The sequence below is a fragment of the Mus caroli genome, chromosome 15 (assembly GCF_900094665.2).
Source record: "Mus caroli chromosome 15, CAROLI_EIJ_v1.1, whole genome shotgun sequence".
Lineage (NCBI taxonomy): Eukaryota > Metazoa > Chordata > Mammalia > Rodentia > Muridae > Mus > Mus caroli.
The window spans coordinates 74814793-74838847 of record NC_034584.1 but is presented as its reverse complement, the minus strand read 5'-3'; the positions used below and the strand labels follow the sequence as shown (position 1 = coordinate 74838847).

The following is a 24055-nucleotide window of genomic DNA, read 5'->3' as shown; positions in this document are numbered from 1 at the left end:
AACAAACACACCCCTGCTTTCTTTAAAACCCAGTTTTTATGTGTGTGTTTTTGAGACAGGGCTAAGTAGGTCCACATATGCTCTACACATATGTGTAGCCCTGGCTGTCCTGTACCTCGCTCTGTAGAGCAGGCTGTCCTTAACTCAGAGATCCACCTGCCTCTGCCTCCCAAGTGCTAAAATTAAAGGTGTGCACCACCATCTGGCAAAATCCAGGTTTTTGTTGTTGTTGTTATTGTTGTTTGTTTTTTAATTATAAAACACATCAAGATACAACTCTAGCTGGGTGAGGTGGTATATGCTTGTAATCTCAGCACTCAGGAGACTGAGGTAGGAGAGTCACTCACAAATTCCAGCTAGCTAGGGAAGCCTGATCTGTAGTGCTAAGATACTGTCTCAAAAATAAATGGGAACAGGAAGAAAAACTAAACAACTCTTCCACTCTTCCAGATAGCCAATGCTATCCAACAACACTATCCTGAAACACTAATAAACAAAAACTGAGAGCCAACAATATGCTAAACACTTTAAAACAAACTCAGACAACCCCTAGAGCAACTTCCTGAGAAAGGTATCACTGCCCAGTCAGTAACTTAGAAAAAAGCTGAGGTATTACCCAGCAATGTGACTGGGCCAACTGCACATACAACAGCCCTGACTTCAGAAGCTCATTTATGCCTAAGTCCTGGAAAGGGCCAGGCAGGAGGATTGTAAGTTCAGGGTAGCTGAGAAGCACCTCCTCCCCCAAGTGCTGATAGGGTCAGCATGGCAGAGTAGGCCAGTGAGCTGCTAGCTAGGGCCTCAGTTACTGGAGTAGAGTGAACATTTTATCTTTCAGAGGGATACAGCGACAAATGATGTCCAGTTGCCAGAATTAAAAACTTTGTCATTTAAAATACAACAGTAGAAGGTGAAAATTAAAATTAAATTGTAGCATTTTAGAAATTTTGCCGTGCCATTATCCATAACTCATAAAGGCTGACAAGCAGGCCAGCTAAACCATACATAAGGTATAGTATTTAATCCTAGCACTCAGGAAGCTGAGACTGGAAGAAATCAGGAGCCCTGCCCGGGATACAGACCATGTCCCAAAAATAAAAACTTGAGTTGGTGAAACAGTCCAGCAGGTAAAGGCACGTGCTTGTCAAGCCTCACCAACTGAGTTGGATCCCTAGAATTGATTCCTGCAAGTTGTCCCCTGACCCCACATGCATGCCATGGCAGACATATATGTTTGCCTGTGTGCACATATGCAAACAAAATAAATGAAACAACAACAAAAAAAGAAATGTCTGTAATATGACTTAACAATCTACTTGCCACTCCTTTTTAAAGATGATGTATGTATGTATGTATGTATGTATGTATGTATGTATTTAATGTATATGAGTACATAGTAGCGGTCTTCAGACACACCAGAAGAGGGCATCTGATCTTATTACAGATGGTTGTGAGCTACCATGTGGTTGCTGGGAATTGAACTCAGGACCTTTGGAAGAGCAGCTGGTACTCTTAACCACTGAGTCATCACTGCAGCCCACCACTTGCCACTCTTATATAATCACCGCTTGCCGGGTCAGATCAACTCTGCCACAGTTTCCTCATTTTTCTCTAGGTTCTACTTGCTCCATAGGTAATAGGGTTCACTGTCTCCCTTTCTGTCTTACACAAACATTAATAGTTATCTGCTCCCTATTATCTGTTTATTTAAGACAGAGCAAAGTAATTAAAAAAAAACCTATAGCATTGTTCTTGGGGCACTGAGGACTGTGTACTCTTAGCAGTCACTGTTCTACAGAGTTACATCTATGGCTTGTAATTTCCTTCAAAAAACCTTTTGTTAAGTGTGACTCAATGAAATCACTATTTTAGTCACTAAGAAAGAATGAAAGGAGTCCTAGAACTTGAAAAAAGGTTTATTCCTGTGAGTGAGGCTAATAAAACGACCAAGCACATAGTTAACTGTGATACATCTTGAGTTCACCTGTAATTAAGATGCAGTTCCCAAATACTAAATTTGAGCATCTATGCTGACCAATAGAGGCAAAGTAGAAAAAAAGTAAGCAATGTAGATTTCTTTATATTGCTATATTATACATTTATATTCAATTTAATGGTATGCCTCTTAGTCTGAGATTATCTGTCAGTTTTTGTTAGTATTATTTACTTTGAGATGATAATCGTGGTGAACTTGACTTAACAAATTTAATACCAGTGACTTATGTGGGAGTTTAGCATGCCCTTTTCCCTCTCCCTCTTTTCCTTTCCCTTCCCTTTGTTTTGAGACAAGGCCTTAATCTTGCAACAATATCTGGAGTGCTAGGACTGCTGGCATGAACCATCACTCAAGGCTCCAAAATTGTCTTCTTAAAAATTCCAATTCAAAAGCCAGGGGACACACACACACACCCCTTTAATCCCAGCACTCCAGAGGTAGAGGCAGGTGGATCTCTAAGTTTGAGGCCAGCCTGGTTTGTAGAGTAAGTTCCAGGACAACACAGAAAAAAAAAAAAAAAAAAAAAAAAAAGAATTCTAAGACACCTAAAGCTGGGGACTATCATATTAAAATGTTGAGGTGACTCAGGAAATACCAAATCCAGCTTGCTTCGCTACAGTGTAAGTTTTAGAGAAGAATACTAGGAATGGGATGCTAGGTGAGGGAGAAGGCTCAGTGGTTGAGAGCACTACTACTCTTGCAGAGGACCTGAATTTGGTTCTTAATATCCACAGGCAGCTCAACAACCATTTGTAACTTCAGTTTCAGGGGATCTGATGTCTTCTGGCCTCCAAGCGTGACTGCACATATACTCAGGAAAAGTCACACATATACCTAAGTTAAAGATAAAACTTTTAAAAAATGCTAGTCATGCTGGGTGATGGTGGCGCACGCCTTTAATCCCAGCACTCGGGAGAGAGAGATGCAGGCGGATTTCTGAGTTCGAGGCCAGCCTGGTCTACAGAGTGAGTTCCAGGACAGCCAGGACTACATAGAGAAATCCCTGTCTTCGAAAATGAAAACAAAATGGAAAAATTATGAGTACTTTAAAAATGACAACACTTATACTTTATCTATACACTGCCATTATAAACATGTTAGCTTGCAGCAACCAAAGGCTTTTAATGCAGGTTAACTGAGAGCCTCCCTCCTTGGGGAAGACACAAGCAGATCTATTAGTACCTACAACAACAAAAATAAACTAGTAGAGAAAAACAGTCATCTTGAAAGCATCTGAAGAAGTCTTCCTCCTGAGAGATGTGTTCTCATGAACTCTGGGAAAGGCAGCAACAGTATCTTCTCTCTTCCCAAAACCACAGCAGTGTTTTTTGTGAGGTTTTCCAAGAAGGGTTTGAAAAATGTTTCCTACTTAAATTTCTTTAAAAATATAGCTGGTAGATACAGGATCCCCTTCAGCTACCAAAAATCCATGGATGTTCACTTACAACTCATATAATGATGGGTTTATATATAACCTACATCATACTCACATATCCTAGTGAACCACCTCTGGATTACACACTTGCTTAAATGCACTTTCTTTAAAAATCATTTGGACACACAGACTACTGAATCCACAGGTGTGGCATCCACTGCTCCAAAGGAATATCTATTTGTAGTTCCATGTCTTGGAAATGGCCTGCCTGGCAGGAATGAAGATATTTTAAGGAGACAAGTATGACCTTCCCTTCAACTATTAAAAATAAGGCACTCCAAAGCTCATGCTGAGAGAAGGAAAGAGCTAAAGCCAGGGGAAGCCAGATGGGAACCTACCTCCTAGGAAGAGAGTTCACACAGAACTAGCCAGACAACTTTTACAGCAGAGGCTGAGATGAGGGCCATGGCCATGCCCTGGCCAGGACTGCTGAACTATGTATGTATACCTCCTCTGCTCCTCTACCTAGACCTACACTCATGCCAGGACCCCAGAAGAGGGACTGTGGACAGAAGAGGTCACTGGGTCTCTTTGTCCCTCTTTTAAATGTGTCTACACTGAATGAATCTACACAGCATAAAAAGAACAGCAATGATTTCTGTAAGCACAGTAAGAGAAACAATGGCCTAGAAAGGCCACTACTAACATAAGCCCGCTGCTCTGGACTCCTGAAAGGCAGCAATCATTTGCTAGGCCTCCACCCTTACAGCAATAAAAGGCTTTATTTAAGCCCACCATTGACAATCTTAACAAAGGCATAATTGGATAACCAAAATGTCCTTCTAAAGGGAAGCAAAATTGTAAAAGATTGGGCTGGAGAGATGGCTCAGCGGTTAAGAGCACTGACTACTCTTCCAGAGGTCCCGAGTTCAATTCCCAGCAACACATAGTGGCTCACAACCATCTGTAATGAGATATGACAACCCTCTTTTGGTGTGTCTGAAGCGGCAACAGTGTACTTACATAAAATAATAAATAAATACATCTATTTTTTTTAAAAATGTAAAAGATTATTCTCCAAATTGACTTTAAAAAACAAATGGCTTAGTGTGGGAGTCCTTGTCTGTAATCGAGGCACTTCAAGGTTAAGGTAACAAGCCCTATACCCAGAAGTTCAAGGCCAAAATGGACAACAGGATGAGATTCTTTCTTTTAATTAAAAAAAAAATTTAATTAAACAAACTAATATTTAATAGCTGACACCCCAAACTCTTACTGAACACTTGGTAGAAAAATAAACTCTTTTGTTTCAACAAGAAAATTGTGCAGAGTTAGGGATGGTGGTGCATGTCTTTAATCCCAGCACCAAGGAGACAGAGGCAGGAGGATCTCTGAGTTCAAGGCTGGCCTGGTCTACATAGTGAGTTCCAGGAAATCAAGGGTTACATAAAAAGACACCCCTCCCCATCTTAAACAACAACAACAAAAACAGTAAGACACACATACATACAAAATTATGAAGAGTAACCAAAGAACAATTACTTTCCAGCATGAACAAGATTCAGTTCCAGGAAGAATTCAAGACTATTTTTTACCATTCCTGATCATTACTTAGAAGCTCTGCGTAGTTTGTGGCTATAAAGCAGCTTAAGCTGACAGATGACGAATGTAAGTCTCTGAACCTCGTTTTTATAAACTCTTAAGAACTGCCCATCTCCAGTAAATATTAGTTCTACTGACCCAGGTGGGCACCAAGAATACAAAAAACAACCTGCATGTTGTTGAAGGGAAGTCAGGCACAAGTACAAATTACCCTGTGACACCTTTCTCCCTCATATACCACAACAGTCAAGAAGGGAGAGGGTGTCTGTGTGTGTGTGTGTGTGTGTGTGTGTGTGTGTGTCCTTATTTGATGCCTATTTCCCCATCTCGGCCAGATTCAGAGGAAACTTACAGAAAGGGGTAGGAATGTTCATACCCTTCCCCAAGTCTGTTCCAAGATACAGGCCTTCCACATGGGGCATTCAGACATATGACACAAACTGGTGTGTTTAGATACCTCTACCAGTGTACCATTCTGTTGACCTTAACTAAAACAGTGTTTTTAAATTTGAAATTTGTGTGTGCTGATAAAAAGTCTGCCTTTTCACAAGAAATGTAAAAGATCAGACTCTTTCATCTTAAGTTTCCCGACAGGCCAAGCCAAATGGTGTTCAGAGTGGTGCTTACCCCGTGAAAGGCTCTGTGCGGGGGAAGCCATTTTGTACAGCACCACAAACAACCTGCTTTACTTTGCATAACCCTGCAGTAGCTGCTCCGGCCTCCACTGTGATAGCAACATGTGGCTAGTGCCGCTCAAACTTAGCACAAACACTGAGAGTTCTCTGTATTACTGGACAAACTTCATATGCCTGGAGAAGACTTGTGTACACGAACTTACTTCTTCTTGAGAAAGTAGTCAATTTTATGGAATGTAAATACAAACCAAGGATTTCCAACGAAAATGTTATGTTCAAACTACAATGTGTTCTAACTGTTAAGTACACACCAGATTTCAGACTCAATATGAAAGTAAAATACTTCTCTAGCTGTAGATCAATTACACAATTACTGATAATATTTTACACATACCTAGTTAAATAAAACACCGTTCAAAATAACTTCATCCTTACAAGGTTTGTTTTCTATTTCCCTTGAACTGTGCTGGCATCATCTAATGATTCCCCTGGTGTGCCTGCTGGAGCCCCTCTCAACACCAGCTCGGGAATAGCGCCATTACCAGATACCTTCTTTCCTGCCCAGCACCTGAAACTGCTGGTCACGCCCACAATGAACTGAAAAGTCCTTCCCTCATCCTTGGTGTCTGTGACTGACTCTACCTTTCTTTTTCATTCTTCCCAGGTCTTCTTTCTCTTCCTGTCCCCATTCTCATTTTCTTCTATTGTGTAGAGTCCCGGTGACCTCATCCACCCCTAGGCATCCACTATCACTTCAACAGGAAGCTGTCCTACTATCTCCATTCTGACCTCATTCCAGGCTGCAGCTCCACAGAGCCAGTTTTCTGCCCAACAGTTCTACCTGAAGAACTCTGTATGTATGAGGAGAAGTGCATATGCAGAGGACTCCATGCTCTCACCTAGAAAACCTAGCGTCTGCTCTTTTGTAGTCCAAAGTCAGCCTCACTCAGAGCAAGGTCTTTTCACCACAGTCCTTACACCAAACTCATTTTTTAAAAAAGTTTTTCTATGACAGGATTTCTCTGTGCAGACCAAGCTGACCTCAAATTCACAGAGATGTACCTGGCTCTGCCTCTTGAGTTCTGGGATCAAAGGCATGCGCTACCATTGCCTGGTTCAACTCTAATTGGCCTGCTGGACTCTGAACCCCTTACACTCAGCACTGTCCTTCCTCTCCAGCCTACTGCTGTTTTCCTAGTCCCCAAAGGCAACTCTGTTTACACTGTCTCCAAGCTTACAGACCTCCATTCGTGGCCTAACATGGATGTGAACCACTCACAGAAGGCACCCGGTTCCTCCTCACCTCACTAACTTTCAATTAGTTTTCTTGGACAGTCCTGCTCCTGTCCCTCAAGCTAGAATGCCCAGTCTTTAGGCCCTGCCTATATGCCAAGTCTTCACAGAGCATTTCCTGATCAATCAATCCAGCTCAAACCAGTGTTTCTCTTCTCCAAATGCCTTTGGCCATCAGGAATGGGGATACACAGAGAAACCTTGCCTTGAAAAACAAAACAAAATAAACCCTGGTACTACTACCACCACTGTAATGGTAATAGAACTATATAGTTTTTAATCGTTTCCCCCTCCACCCCCCTTAAGAAAGGAAAGGGTTTTACTGTGTAGCCCTGGCTATCCTAGAACTAACTCTGCAGACCAAGCTGTCCTCAAACTCTAAGATACACCTGCCCCTGCCTTGGGTTAAAGGTATGTGCTACCACTTCCTGGCTGGTTTTTATCTTCTTTATAAAACAATGTTTCCTACCACCACTGCCCCTTATAATACATATAATGGGTAAGCCATCTTTGGACACCTTACCAGGAAAACTAATTTAAGGAGAATTTTGAAAACTTGAAACTACAACGAATTCTTAAATCTACCCCAGACTAGGTCTCTAACTTCTTCTTTTTTTTTTTAAGATTTATTTATTTATTATATGTAAGTACACACCAGAAGAGGGAATCATATCTCATTACGGATGGTTGTGAGCCACCATGTGGTTGTTGGGATTTGAACTCCGGACCTTCCGAAGAGCAGTCAGTGCTCTTAACCACTGAGCCATCTCACCAGCCCCTGGTCTCTAACTTCTGCAGATCTTTATTTGAAAGTCGCAACATTCATAACTCCAAACTAAACTCATGGCGTGAACCCCACATCTACCTCTCATCTAAATGGCCTGACTCAGTGAGGGTACTCACTATTCCTCACAGGAGCCCAGCCCAGAGGCTGTGACGGCTTCCCAAACGTCCCTGGGAATCATCTACTCCTAACTTTGCGGACAATTCTGGCTAACACCATCTGAGAACACTATTGTATCAAGTGGTCAGAATGGTCACATACTCTACCCTCTCAGCCATTCCCCAAATCCAATCTAAACAAGTGACATTCCTGCATAAACCCTTTCCAAGTGCTCTGAAGAAAAGGACTTCTCTGATGGCTGACAGACTCCACTGCTTCCTGCCAAGGTTTAAACTTTCATTCTCTATTTCCCAGATCATCTCTTTCCTTAAGCACAATTACACCCCAACAATAATGACCACATATGATACAATGAAGCTCCCCAAATGTGCCACTGTCTGCTCTTGCTGCAGGTAGGGCCTTTGTACAAGCTGACTTCCATTTGAGTTGGGTGATCTTCCTTAGTAACTGAGCGACATCCTGAACTGGCCAGCCTCCTCACATTTATATTCTAATTTCTAATTCAGCAATAGTGCCTAGAGAAAATGGTCATATCACATTTTTGTTTTTTATTAAAACATACTGTTATGTTTACTAATGGGTTTCACACATGTTCACGATGTATTCTAACCATATTCACCACCCTCTCATCTTGCTCCAGATATAATTCCCTTCCTCTTCCCAACTATCTCTCTATCTATTTTCATGAGCTGTTCTGCTTTGAGAACCAATGAATTTTACTTGGATTTCTCACAGGAACATGTGTGAGGGAGCATTTATTTACAGGAGTATAGAGATTTACAGGAGCTTACCAGTGGGGCGCTCGCGCTCTCTCTCTCTCTCTCTCTCACACACACACACACACACACACACACACAGAGAGAGAGAGAGAGAGAGAGAGAGGGAGGGAGGAGGGATATGTATGTGTATGCACATAAGTCTTCAGGGAAGGGTGGTGCCCTGAAAAGCCTCTCCCAGTCCTATGCCAGGAAGAGCTCAGATCAAAGCTTGTATGGGGAAGCAGATGCCCATCCACTCGGTGAGTTCAACAGGTAGACAGCCATAGCATCCCACACCCCCTTTTGCTTCCTCCAGCTCTTATATTCTTTTGCCCCCTTTTCCAAGAGGCTTCCTAAACTTTAGGGGGGGAGGGGGAGATGCAGATTCCCATTCATGTCTCCGCATTCAATAGTCACTTATTCTCGGTACTTTGGCCAGTCTCTGCAGTCACTACAGACCACTGTAAGAAAAGCAGGTTCTCTGCCCACAGCTGATGGCAGCACTCATCTATCTATAAGCATGAGCACAGCCACTGGAAGGCAGGTTGACAGGCATACCATGTCCATTTAGCAAGCAACAGCAGTGACTATGACGTTCCCAACCACATTCCTTTGACCAAGTTTACAGGACCAGATATGAATTCCTCCCCTGTGGACCCGAACAGGCATCAATCAAATCAATCAGAAAGCAACTGGTAAGTCCATACTTTCTCTAATGCTAATACTTAATATTGTCATGCTTTCACTAATTATTTGCTGTATTAATGATCAAGTAGATAATATTATTATGTTTTTAAAAAAACAAGCTTAGAGAGCAAAAGCCATGTCTATAAATTCAACAGCATTTTGTAAAGTGGACAACTGACCTGTTTTATTATTATTATTAAACACATCTGAGTAAAAAAAATAATAATTTGATTACATATAACTTATATATGGGCCCAAATATTTAAAATGGGAGGAAATACTGTATTCTACATTCTCCTTTGTTTTGTCTACTCTAATAATAGTTCAGGTAAAATTACCTAGAAACTTTTGATACGAAACAGAACATATGAAAAGGAGACAGGAAATCATTATTATGGCTAGAGCTGGGAGAGAATGAGTATGGAGACTGCATTAGCCAAGTATGGTAGCAGACTCCTGTAATCCAAGCAATCTTTAAAAAGAGGAAGGCAGATCTTTGAGTTTAAGGCCAGACTGGTCTACATAACAAGTTCCAAGTCAGCAAGAGCTGTATACTTAGACCCTGTCTTTAAATAAATAAATAAATAAATAAATGCGGTCTATCCATAAAATATAAGTAACAGATTATCTTAAGAAAGAGGAGGAGGAAATAAGATGAAAGCGTGGGCCTCTGGGGGCTTTATGAAAAGTAAAAAGGCACCAGCCTGTTCCTGTCCTCCTCTACTCCTTCACGACCCTGGGGGTCACAGAAGACCAGAGCCTTCTCAGGCTCTAAGAGTCTTCTGGTTTATTTGGGCCGTGATGTCTCACACCTGGAATCCATGCACTGTGGAGGCCATGGCAGGAAGGCTGCCCCAAGTTCCTAGTCAGCCTGGGCCTCAGACTGTCACCCTGCTTTTATAAAACAGCCTTTCTGGTTTCTCAACTAAGGTAGATTCTGTTTAGGTGAAAGCAACAAGATTAGGTACCTGCTGTCACACAGCATGTTCTTGTACTTCACAGCAACCTACTCTCCCCATTTTATACAGGAAGAGCGACCCTTACACTTGGTCTAGCTCAAATAATTACAATAACAAGTAAACAAACAAAAACCAAGCCAGAATCTGTCTCCATGAGGATGCTACAGCAGCTGCCTCTAAACCTTTGCTCCTCCTACCTTACCTCTGTGCCATTGTGCCCTGCACTCAAATCCATTTAATCATGAGCGCTTCCTCTTGGTTCAAGCCCTGGGAACAGAACAGGAGGCAGGTTTCTCTATACTTACTGTTCTGGAAAAGGTTAATTTGTGTATACGGTTCCATACACAAGTAGTATGTAATTATACTCAGTGAAATGATTAGGGGGAATTAAAAAAGTAAAAGCAAGGAATGTTACAGAGTTACTAGGGAGGCAACAGAGGCCGTAAGGCTCTCAGAGGTAACTCTAAAGGTGAGCTTAAAGAGAGTCTGCAGGGCTACTGGAAACAAAGGGGAAAGATTATCATGTCAAACCTTAAATGAAAACCTCTAGAACAGCAGTTGTCAACCTGTGCGATGAGATCCCTCCGGGGTGTGTGTGTGAGTGTGTGTGTCTCAAATAACCTTTTCACTGAGGTCACCTAAGACCATCTGAAAACACAGTTATTTACATTACAATTCTTAATGGCAACAAAATCACAGTTATGAAGTAGCAATAAACTAGTTTTGTGGTTGGGGGTTACCACAACATGAGGAACTGTATTAAAGGATTGCAGCATTAGGAAGTCCACTCTCTAGGACTATCAGAAACAAAAATTACTATTCAATCCCAGATTATCAGTAAAGGAAATTATAGAATTATAGAATTTCATCCCAAGGCTATTTATTAGTCACCACAGTCACCAGATATCGAGTATTCCCACAAAAACCAAGTGGCTGGCTGTTCAGAGTGAATAGTGGGTCAAAATTCTTAGATTCTCTTAGCATGTACATCAGAATATAATGAATGATTGCTGAAGAAATAAATAAAAGAAGGAAAAGAACATTTAACCCTCAACATAAACATGGGTTAAATCCCTCTTTAGGCCAAGTGACTTCAATTCTCTCCAGCCACTCTGTGGTCTAATCATAAGAAGGAGGTGAGACAAGGGGGATTAGACTAAACCCAGGAACAATACTATACTAGGAAACAATTAGCTTATGGTGTTACCTCTTAACCAATGCTCAAAGATCCCATCTTGAAATAGTAAATTCCACTTAAAGTCTAATATCTAAATGATGACTAAAAACTAACAAAGGGGAGCGATTATTTGAGTTCTCCACATAAGGGCTCTCAATGAAAACACCTGGGGCACCTTTGTGACCAGGTGCTTGCTCTGAATGCTCCACATGCAACCAGGTTTAGTAACCTTACTAGTAGAGAGGAACAAAGGATGGTCTACAGTCACCTGTGTCACTTAACCAAAGTAAATTCACCCCTATAAAAGACAAATTTCTCTCAACTTCTCAGTCCTGGGTAGGTGGTGGGGTGAGGGTCATCCCACCACTGTTACTGGTCAGCCTGCACCGGAAGCCCTGACCTGCTCACATTTCAGCATCTGGTAAAGACAGAGGTGGAGAAGTCTTGGCTTCAATTTCCAGAAGTTTCTTTTTTAAAGGACTGTCCTAGCAGTGATAGCAAATAGCAAAAGGCCACTCAGAGCTACATTTGCACATCTATCAAAGAAGCCAAGGCTTTGTGCAGACCAGATGGAAGGCCAGACAAACTTCTGATAAACATTATCAAAGGCTGTGATGGTTCAGTGGTGAGCCTAAGACATCTCTTGAGAGAGAGAGAGAGAGAGAGAGAGAGAGAGAGAGAGAGAGAGAGCAGAGAATAATGACTTAAGGTTTCAGGCCACAAGTAGCATAAGGAAACAAATGAATGGAGGTGGGGCTTAAGAATTATGTTAACTTTTTCTAGTGAGACCCTTCCTCTGCATACATCGTGTCATTTAAAACATAACCACAATATTTGAGTTCTAATACAGCTGGGGTTTGCTCCTCATACCAAACACATCTTTAAAGTTTTTAACCCGACAATTCATACTATGAGCAGGAAACCTTAAAGACACAGGGACATAGTACTTAGTCATCGGCGCACTCCTGTGCTACTCATTTATTTGCTCTGAATTATCACAATTTGGTGAGAGTAAGAATTGGCTCCGAAAAAACTTGGACCCAAAATGGCAGCTGAGCTTTAAAACCTCCCCAGAGCACCATGCTCACCCTTCAAGAGAGCGGGTCTTGTTTAGCTCACCTCTGCACTGTCTCTGGGAAAGGGTCCCCACTATACCCTGTCGGTGCCTCTGATGGCATTCTGCTAATGTGCTTAATATCATTCTCCTCTCTGCCCAGGGGAGCGGGCACTGCTCTGGCTCCTCTCTGCAAGAGGGAATAAACCTGCCATTCACGTGTTTACAGTCCACAAAAAGCAGCAGAAGGCAAAACATGGCAAGCTGAGTTTTTTCTCATCTTCAGCCACTACTTAGGAAACAGGGGTAAAATGAATCACCCAGCAAGTGACGCTCCAAATGACTGCTTTCATTTTCAGAGAAAACAACAACAAGAACCAGCTCTAATTTTCCTCAGACCCAGCACAATGCAACCCTTCCTGTCACTGAGGTGAATTCTACTAATCCAAACTGTAAAGATATTTCAGGGTCAAGCGTGTCTTCCTGTTTAATGTAATGTTTCCAATTCCTCTCACACAAAAGCTGAATTTATGTCACCATAAAATTTACATGGAAGCCTTTAGCACTCCAGGCACTTCTCGGTTTCTAGCCATTACTAATATAACAACAACATTACTTTAAAAAATAATAAAATGATGGCTCTTCCGAGACAGAAGACTAATTATCCTTACGTATTCAAATGGAAAGTCTTTTTGTTAAATTAGCGTGAAAAGTCCCTTCATCTACACACAATTGGCCCAAAGAAACAGGCCATTTTCAGCACGAGAGGCCAACCCATTTTAACAGTGAATAAAGCTTTTGAAAGCACTACACACCCTCTTCCACAGTCAAAATTTTCAAATTGGTCCAGCAGTTTCCCCATTTTATTTTTTGAACACTTTAAGGCCCAGCTGGTTAGCATATCATAATTAGATTAATTAAAAGGGAAACAACAACAACAACAACAAAAAACCAAAAAAACCCTTCTGATCAAAATTATTCCATTTATGCTTAATTAGCTTTAATCCAAGTCTACACATTTAATGGGGATATGACCGTTTGCATATTTTAAATGTCTTTTCTAAACTATACTTTGTAGCAGACTTAGAAGAATGGTATCTTTCTCTTGCCAATATGCCACAGCACAAATCAAAGGGGACACAAATTAGGAGAAGAGAGGGAAGAAAACAAGGCTTCGCAGAGCCAAGGATCTGCTGGGGGAGGGGGAGGGGTTTGTCAGGGGTGGGGGTAATTTACCCGCCACATCACAAACTACAGTCTTTTCAGCACACAGAGCGAGAGGCATTACATCACACTCTCACAATGATAGGGGGAGGCGGCCCTGAGAAAGCAAGTTTTCGGCTTTCTTTCCAGCCTGCTCGCAGGCTTCTAGAATCCTGCATTAGGAGTAATGGAATTTAACTTGAGGCACCGCACTTTCAGGGTTACTAACAATCACACAGACACTCGGTTTTATGATCCCAAATGACCACTTTACAACAAATATATGTCCAAAAGGCACACGTCGAACACTCAGCTGGCATTGAAAATCTAACATTAAACAAAATATTTTATTTCATGTGAAATGGAGACCAATGTACATGAAGAACTGGTAAAGAAACAATTTCTAAACAGAGTAAAGAGCCATTTATATCTTTAAAATAATCGTGTTTACAAGACAGTCCTACCATTTGGTTGAAGCCACGATCAAAATAAAAGCGCATCTGGCTGCACATTTGAGAACACACACTGGGACCCAGTGCAAAGGAGCGCGCGCAGAAGAGAGGGGTGAGCCACATTCTGCCTGCATTTCAAGAAGGGGAATTTAGAACCCCAAACCTGGTGTGTTCAGTAACCCGCTGGCCCTATTTTAAAATGTATCTCACTTTAGGCTCTTCACATCTCCAAACAGAGTGAGATAGACTGAGAGAGACAGAGAGAGAGAGAGAGAGAGAGAGAGAGAGAGAGAGAGAGAGAGAGAGAGAAGCTTTCCCATTCTAGGGCTAGTCCTCCCTGATCCTTTGTCGGCCTTAGCAGCGGAAAGAATGCAAACCCATTTATATTTATGCAAATTTTTGCAGCAGATTTAAGGGGGGAGGGAGAGGCTTGTGTTTTTAAAAAACCTCTTTCTAAATATCAAATTTCAATTACTCACAGCTTCGTTTATTTGCACGATAGAAACGATAAAAAGCTACATATAAACTAAAAGTGCAATTAAATCACTTCAAAATATAAATATTTTACCAAGTCTTTTCCATTTCTAAAATGCTGAACCAAAAGTACATCCCGAGTATGATTTACAGATTCGCGAAATGTCTGAAGCCAGTCTCCATGCTAGAGAAATGTCGATTTGCAACACCACTAGTGCAAACGGTTAGACACGATCCATATAAATCAATTGGTTTTTAAAAATTGAAAATATTTACCAACCTCATAAAGTGCAGCAGTGCTTAAATCCAGCAAATTGAGGCATACAAGGTAGAAATGGAAATGAAAAAAAGGTCCAAAAAATGAATTCTTTTTGTCTATCTGTATTTTGTATTTTAAATATTCAGAAACCAGCAGAGACTCTGTCGGCCATTTTGGCTTGAACTAACTCTCTCGCTCACTCTCCCTCCTGCTCTCTCTCTCCCTCTCTGTCTCTAAAGGAAGCAGCTTTTTGTGACCTTCAAATAGAGGCGGATCACGTGACTTCGGGTAGGTTTGTCAATCAGGAAAGGGGAGGGAATTGGAGTTGAAGCTGCCTTAAAGTGAAAGCAGCCCCTTTCCACCGGCTTTCATTTGTGCAATGCTGTTACTTATACTCCCGCCTACAGATACTGCATGTGAAAGCGGCAACACCATAAGGGTAGCAGATGAACAAAATAGAAAAACCTTTATTGGTTTATAGAAATATGCTCAGTTGCTAACGATGCTTGCAGATCCTGGATCTGATCTTGGCTCCCTTGCTAGTTATTCTCTAGATGTTTGGGCAAGAACAGACTGGCAAACTGCTCTTTAAAAGGGGGCTTAAACAAAGCTTTACCTAAACAAAAAGAGAATTTAGTTTTTAAATTAAAACGAAACAGGACACAGCTGATTTCTACCTACCTCTAAAAGACAGGAAGTTACTCTACCCACTCATAAACAGAGTGTCAGTGCAGGGAGCTTAAGCAGCACCTGATATCTGAACGCTCTGCAAAGGGAGAGCGGGAGAGCCTGAACTTGGCGCCTATTGTGTGAGTACAGCACTCCGTAGCCTCTCCCCCAAACCTAAGTAAAGACTAAGCCAGGGCTTCACCACTGGATTCCTCCAGGCTGGGCAGCTCTGAGTCATCTTTAATCCCTTCTCTGCTGAGGAAGGCGCTCAGAGACTAGGCACTCAATTAAAGCCTGCCTAGCTTCCTGCTGCCCAAGTCCCTCTTCCTCAGAGACATCTTCACTGGGCTTGAAGTATAAATCCAGCCCCCAATCCTCATCCCACCCCCACCTTGTCTCCGTTTTGGCAGGTGTGCAGTGGAGATGGGAAGTCATGATACCTTAGTTTATTTGTTTCTTCTGTAAATTTTTTTGTTATGTACATATAAAGTGTTTTGCCTGCATTTGTCTGTGTGAGAATGAATTCCCTGGGATTGGAATTACAAACAGTTGTGAGCTGCTGTGGTTATGGGTTCTGGGAATTGGACACAGGTCCTCTGCAAAGTAGCCAGTGCTCAAACTACTGCCCCTGGTTTCTTTGCCTTCCTGGCTCTGTTCATTTTATTCTGGTTAAGTTAGTCACCAGCCAGGAGTGGTGGTGCACGCTTCTAATCCCAGTATAAGGAGCAGATGGATCTCTGTTCTACATATAGCAAGTTCCAGGTAAGCCAGAGATACCATGTGACTCTGCCCCCAAAAGTCAGTCACTACCAAAACAAGCATCTTTTTTTTTTTTTAATTTTTTTGAGACAGGGTTTCTCTGTGTAGCCCTGGCTGTCCTGGAACTCACTCTGTAGACCAGGCTGGCCTCAAACTCAGAAATCCGCCTGCCTCTGCCTCCCAAGTGCTGGGATTAAAGGCGTGTGCCACCATGCCCGGCAAGCAAGCATCTTTTGAGCCTCCCAGTCCAAGCCAGGCCTTCTTGCTAAATTCCTAGTACACATTTTATTACTGCAGAGTGTTTCATTTTATGACAGAAACTGCTTAATGTTGGTCTTTCCCTACAAACATTCAACTGTCTTCCCCATCTTCAGTAAGGTGTTACCCTGAACTCCAAATAGCAGCTGAATGAATTTATCAATGAAATCACCTAGAGCTCTACTCAGAAGAGCTGGGCTAAACAGAAATAACAAACAAATATAAGTACTTTAGGGGAATGAATGCCAGAAATCTCCAGGAATCCTTATCCATTCTATCTATTTTAAGGATTCTTTCCAGACATAAAGAAGCAGAAATAGTAAGCTGGCCAAGGTGCTTCTCCCAAACAAACTAGGCTGAGTGGCCAGTCAGCAGAGAACCAAGGACTCTAAAGGCAGGCTTGCCTCGCAAAAGAATCTGTTAAATCCATCGAAACGCTAAGTGTTTGTCTTTCTGGCTTTTAATGCCTTTACGCTATGCCCCTCCACTTTTCCACTCAGAAAAGAACAGGAAAGGAGCTGCTTCCGGGCAAGCAGAGACACTGCCCAGTCAGTCTGGCAGCTCTGATGCTCTGTGGTGTAAAGTGCTTCCACTGTCTGCACTGCACTGAGAAGGGTGCAGAGACCTGGACTGACAGCAGATTCAGGCAGAGGCAGGAGACTCCCAGGCTGGAAACTCTGAACATTAATCTATTTATATCCTTCCAGTACCTTCCAGATGAGTTACGGAAACCTTAGTATGCTCAATTCTTATACAGATATCTAAATCTGTTTCCTGTTTTATTTACTACAACATAGAGCTTCTTACACTGTTCCCTCTTATAACCTTTCTTCTCACCTGACCAATGTTTATACAACCTAGGTCTATAGATATATCGTTATATAGAACATATGCTGGTGGGGAACACCTATAATTCCAACATTCAGAAGTTCAAGGCTAGCCTCTGGCAACACAGTGAATCTGAGGCCAGCCTGTGTTACATGAACTCTGTCTCAACCCCCTCGCTGCCCCCCCCCCAAAAAAAAAGGCTGAGAGGAGAGCTCTGTCTGTCAGTAAATCATTCGCCATCCATAATCACCTATGTGAAAACAGCACCTGACCAGTAGAGGCCGGGGCCACTAGCCTCCACATCCACTGGCACATGTATGAACATACCCAAAAGAAATTAAAAGTATGCAAATAAAATGATTGATAATAGATCATGAAAAATATTTTAAAATAATTCTATGGTATAACTGTAACATCACTGTTTATTATAAAAATAAATACTCATACTAATGAGATTCGTGTGCTGACTTAGTTTTACATGAATTAAATCTTGCCTAAATATTTGATACTGCAGGACATGGGGAACCTTTAATATTTTCAGAGCTGATCAATATTTTGATTTTATAATCACCAACACTGAGAATACTGCTTCTCATAGACACATAGTACAAAATGGCAGAGATGCATTTAGGGCCATTTTAGAAACTCTTAGAATTCTCTTCTAATTCAAGCCAAAATTCATTCAGATATATATTATTAACAGCGACTTAAACAGCAATCTTTAAAATCTAACAATACAATCCAGAGATACACCAATTTATAGTTAATGCTGAAGAATGACATAGGAAGAGAGTGCTAAGTCTTTGTTTTCCATAATTAAACCATTATGTTCCTATAAGAGTTCAACAGTTTGTATGAAAGGGAAAACACTGCCATCAGAACATACAATAGTCTTGAGTCTGAGCCAAGGTGTTTCAGGCAACATCTGCTGGCACTGTACTGTGTAAAAGCCTGTGTAGTGCAACGTGCATGTGCTGTGTGTTCAGCAGCAGGGCTACAGTGAAGCCCTATGATGGGCACAGGTGAGGGCTGCTGCAAACACGTCACATTCAGTATGCATTTGATTTTTGAATCAATTTTTAGTCATTCTGCATACAGAAATGTTTTACCTCTGCCCAGTATTTTTACAACCCTCCCATTCAGGTACACAAGGCCACAGTCCACAGAGCCGAGAAGCTGGGGCTTGGCACTGAAGACAGGGATCAGTGGTTAAGAGTAGCTGCTGCTTTTCCAGAGGGCCTTGACTTGAGTCCTAGCACCTACAGGACAACTCACAGCCATTTTTAACTCTAGTTCCAAATGCTCCCACACCTTTTTCTGGCTTCCATACATGATTCACAGATGTACATGGAGGCAAAACACCCATACACATAAAAAGTAATATAATAATAATTTTAAAAAGAAGCTAGTGCCTAGCATACATGAGACCCTGGAGTCAATAACTATTACCTACAGCACATACCTGCAGCAGAGAGAAATAAAAAGATCTAAAAGCCAGCTGGAGCTATATAGCTACACAGTCCTGTCAGAAATTATGAAGGGAAATAGATTCAATTTAATGGATGGTAGGGAAAATACAAAATATCAAAAATCAACTAAAGAAAAATTAAGGCACTCACTGTGCTAAAGCACAAAAGTAATACTAGCACCTAAAAGGAAGAAGGGATTAAAGGCCAACTTCAGGCTCACTGACTTCAAAGTCAGAACAGGCAATGGGAAGACCCTGACTCCCAACAAACAAGCAAAACAAAACAGCAGCAAAAAAATCCAGCAAAAGTCCTAGATTATTATCAATTAAATCAGTTGCTTTTAGCCAAAGAATTTCAGAATCAAAATTCTAAAAATTCTTTTAAAATATGAGAGCAATAATAAATCAAATCAAGAATTTATACAGAACATGTCTCTTATCGTTTCTGTAATATGGGACAGAGCCTTCAAAGTCTGCAAACACAAGGACCATGAACCTAGGCAGTCTTACAGCTGCACCGGGAGACATGGAGTGAGATTGTTTCCAGCTCTCCCTGCCTTTTTATTGAGAACACACCCTTGATCAGTCTTCTCAACTTGTGGGTTACAACCCCTTTGGCAATCCTCTATCTCCAAAAACACACTATGTTATATACATAACAGTAGCAAAATTACAGTTATCAAGTAGCAACTAAAATAATTTTATGGCTGGGGGTCAGCACCACATGAGGAACTGTATTAAGGGATTGCAGCATTAGGAAGGTTGAGAACCCAGTGCTCTAGGGTAAAAGCCATTTGCTTCCTTTACCACTTTCCAGATCTGCCACAGTCCCTAAATAGTGCTATCTTCCTCCAACTTTCCTTAGCATGCCTGAGATCCCGGGCTCAGTGTTCTAGACTGCTATAGAAGTCAGGAAACTAGAAAGGGACCAAGGGGAGGGGAGGAAAGATTTTAAGGTAGAAGTGACCATAGAACACATATGAATGGGAATTATGGGAAGTGTTAAGAGGGGCTGGTGGTGGGAAGGAAGGGAAGAGAAAAGGACACCCAACACTAGGGATATTTAGAAAAGCCATAGGTCCAAAGAGATGAGTTAGTGGTTAAGAGCACTGGCTACTCTTGAATAGGACCTGGGATCAGTTTCCAGCATCTACATGGTGGCTTACAACTGTCTATAACTCCAATTCAAGGTGATCTGACACCATTTCCTGGTCTCTGAAGGAACTAGGTACATGCATGGTGCATAAACATACATGCAAGCAAATGCTCATATACATAAAAATCAATCTAAAACAAGGAAAAAAAAACCCAAATGTAAACTTACTGTTTCGTAAATGGGCTGTGGGGAGAGGGGGAGAAGTGTGCAGGGGAGGCGGAAGGGAGGGAGAAAGAGAAATTGGAATGACCCTAAACAGAGGATAATGTTCCTCCCAGAAGCTACAGACTGCCAAATTTAGAAAGTCTAGTACTGATGGGTGGTAGCGGTACACACTTTTAATCCCAGCACTCAATAGGCAGAGGCAGGTGGATGTCTGAGTTTGAGGTCAGTCTGGTCTACAGAGTGAGTTCCAGGACAGCCAGGGCTACACAGAAACCTTGGAAGAAAAGAAAAGAAAAGAAAAGAAAAGAAAAGAAAAGAAAAGAAAAGAAAAGAAAAGAAAAGAAAAGAAAAGAAAAGAAAAGAAAAGAAAAGAAAAGAAAAGAAAAGAAAAGAACGAAAAGAAAAGAAAAAAGAGAGAGAAAGAAAGAGAAAAATAAAGGGAAAGAGAGAGAGAGAAAGAGAGAGAAAAAACAAAAAGAAAACAAAAGGTCTAGTGCTAAGAGAGACATCTGCCCCTCAAGGTGTTGGTCAGATTTCCTAAGGACCCCCAAAACAATACAGGCTACTGGCACTGCTCTTGATTGCACACCAGGTCTTGATGGTAAGATCCTATTGCTCAATATACCACATACTTTGGTCACAGGACATGAAGAAATCAAGTTGATCCTATAGGGAAGTTTCTTCTCTTGCTGGCTGGCTTTCAAAGTCCTAGAAGGTGCTCTGCTGCCTGTTGGGGAAGGAAAGTCATCAACGGTCTCACCCACCTGTGATTCTTGCAAGCTACCATTAGGACCAGATTGGCAAGATAGGAGAATTGCCGAAATAGTGGCACAAATGGTATAAAAGTAGCCAAGTCTTTTCTGGTTGGATTTAAGGCCTGACATCCTATGAGAGGAAACACAGACTTGGTACTGTAAACTGATCCAGAACCTATGGGTGAGGAAACCATAGGCTCTATGGGCTTAACTACTATCATTATTTTTCTAAACTGACATGGCATCAAATTACTCTCTAAAGACCTGCATCTTTACTTAGATGAGTTCTACAGTTCTCAGCTCTCGTCAAAGCTCATTTGTGCAGTAGACAGTGGCTACTGTAGAAACATACGTAATCAAAGTGTAAAGAATATATGTCTGTAGAGTTCTCAGCTATAAATAGGATATCTATACAATACAGCTCCCCCAGCCTCCTGGCTCAGAGAAAATCTTGGGAGAGGGAGTAAAAAGATTTTAAGAGGCCGAGGTTGGGAAGATCGAGGCAGATCAGGGAAAGCAGTGGCTCCTGGACATGACTGTGTCAATACACCCTTGACCTTCTATCAGCTAGGGTGTCTATTCAAGGTCAAGTCTTTCAACATTCTAGCAGAGAGAAGGAAAGGCCTCATAAGCCCTCACCCTAGCCAAGGAGCTACTGGTAGTTGATGGGTGTTAGAGAAGGGAAAGAATTCGTTTTCTTTAGCAGTGTGGCCCCTCATAGGTCAACCATATTCCAGGAGATGGTTCAACATCCATGCATTGATAGGTAACACAAATACGACATAAGGTTGGAAACAAATGGTAGGACAGATCTAGGAGTTAGGAGAAGAATAAGGGATGAATGATTCAAATATACACAATTTATCAGCTGGGTATAATGATGCACACCTTAATCGCAGGCATTTGGAGGTGGAGGCAGACAGAGCGAGGCTCAGTCCAGTCTAGTCACTACTTTGAGAAATGTGTGTGTGAGTTATGGATTAAAACTCATACTTTGCATATAGATATTCCAGTTTCTCAGTATTTCTGGAAATGCCTTATAATTTTATTCTTGCATCTTTGTCAAAGCTTTTTTACCCATATACGTGAGAGCTTATTCCTGGCCTCTAATTGTTCCATGATTTATAGTTTCTGTTTTGGTGTTGATAAATTATTATCTTGATTATTGCATTGATAACATCTGATTATTTTATTTGAAAAAAATTGTTTTCATTATTTTATTTTACATTACATTCATTTTCTTCTGTTACACAAAACATAAAAAATTACACATTTGCAGTATAGCCTGTTTCATTGCATGTGCATCCTGTATAATATTTAAATAAAGTTAATCATATCTACCCTTCTACTCCCCCCAACACACACACACATACACATAAAACCTCAAATCATACAGAGAGGCAGGCTTTAGGCTCTGGGTTCAACAGTCACTATTTGAATATCCACTGTGTAGCAGGTTATTTTCCAGGTCCAGGAAGCTGTAAAACTGTTTATTATCATCTGGAAAGACAGTGGTTAAACACTTGACTATTCTGTGTGAGGTCCTGGTTTCAATATCTAGCACTACAGATTCAATCAATCAATCAATCAATCAATCAATCAATCAATCGTGGTGTTATAATGAAAATGAGAGAAAAAATTTCACAGCAGAGGTGAGATTTAAAATTCTGATCTAGGTTTCCATTTTCTCTTCCTCTTTTTATTTTTTCCTCCCTCATTCTCTCTCTCTCTCTTTTAAGTCCCAGGTCTGGTCACATTGACTGGGTGGTTGAGTGTGGTCCTCCTTCCTCTGTCTCCTGAGTGCTGAAGTTATGGAGGCAGGCCACCAAGCCTAGTTTTACGAGGTGCTAGGGATTGAAGCAGGGGCTCTGCATGTGGTAGGTAGGCACTATTCCAGTTTAGCTATGTCTCCAGTCCCTTAAACGCAGTCCTAAAGGAGGAGGGTTGCCATTTGCCAGGTAAAGGAAATTATAGACACAAAAGCAAAGGCTTTTCTAAAGTTTCTAACTTCAATGCTACCAAACAATGCAATTGAGGAGAAGGAGGAGAAGAAAAATGTAATTGTGAGTTCTGTTTCTGTGGTCTTGGAAGGCAGAATAGTATCCCAAACTACCTGGGAATCCCCGATACAACTTGAATCCAATAATCTTCAGATTACTGTTGGAAATTAGAATGCTACTATCATACTGTTATATTTATAAATTAGAACTTTAAAGAGGCTTGTTCTACTACTTTTTTCTTTTCTTTTTGTCTCTCTTCCTTTCTTTTCTTCTTTTTTTCCTTTTTTTTTTTTTTTTTGTTTGTTTGAGAAAGGATCTCTCTATGTAGTCTTGGCTATCCTGTAACTCGGTATAAAGACCAGGCTGGCCTCAAAGTCATGCCTCTACCTCCTAACTGCTGGGATGGAGGGCAACAACACCGTGGCCAGCTTTATTATTATTTTGTGTCTGTGTACATACCTTTGTATGGGTGTCTGCATAGTGTTAAATAGAGCGGTCAAATACAGAGCAAGGAATAGGACAGCAAAAGGAATCTTTTTCCCCCCTTTGCCTTGCTTGAGACTAAGTGAGGACCTTGTGTTTGCAAGTAGTAAGTGCTCTACTACTGTGCTCCAAGGCTAGCCTAGTGTGATCCAGGGTATCTATTTATTAAAATGTAATGATATGTGAGTGACTGTGGGTGCGCACATGAACAACTCTATGGAGTTTGGAGAACAACACTTAGGAGGCCATTCCTTCCTTTCACCTCTCTATGGGTTTCAGGGATCACATTCAGGTTACAGGAATTGTGTGGCGAGGGCTTTTATCTACTCAGGCCCCTGGTAGGACCACGAATATATTTTTATGAGTTGTTCTTTGTTATAAGATGAATCTATTTGTAGGCTGATACTCTTTTGTTGTTGGAGACAGGTTCTTTTGTGTCCTAAAATGACTGAGCTCACTGTAGACTTGAGGATGACATTGAACTTTGAGTGCTGGGGCTCATGCATGATGCATTGCCGTGGCCAGGTTGTTATGTGGTTCTAGGGCTCAAACCCACGGCTCTGCACATGCTAGCCAAGCTCTGCCTTGCCATCACTAGCCAAGCTCTGCCTTGCCAACACTAGCCAAGCTCTGCCTTGCCATCACTAGCCACGCTCTGCTTTGCCATCACTAGCCAAGCTCTGCCT

General features: G+C 41.5%; 1 protein-coding gene across 6 annotated transcripts in view; it reads right to left on the bottom strand.

The window, feature by feature from the left end:
• Positions 1 to 24055, bottom strand: part of Tnrc6b (trinucleotide repeat containing adaptor 6B) — a 218455-nt gene that overhangs the window by 115239 nt on the left and 79161 nt on the right. The window contains exon 1 of one of the 6 annotated variants that reach the window (XM_029469459.1): positions 14850 to 16326. The exons of the other annotated variants lie outside the window; for them this stretch is intronic. Coding sequence (XP_029325319.1) covers positions 14850 to 14854 — 5 coding nt within the window. The 5' untranslated portion in view covers positions 14855 to 16326. Of the gene's footprint in view, positions 1 to 14849; positions 16327 to 24055 lie in introns of those variants that run through there. 6 annotated transcript variants of the gene reach the window in all.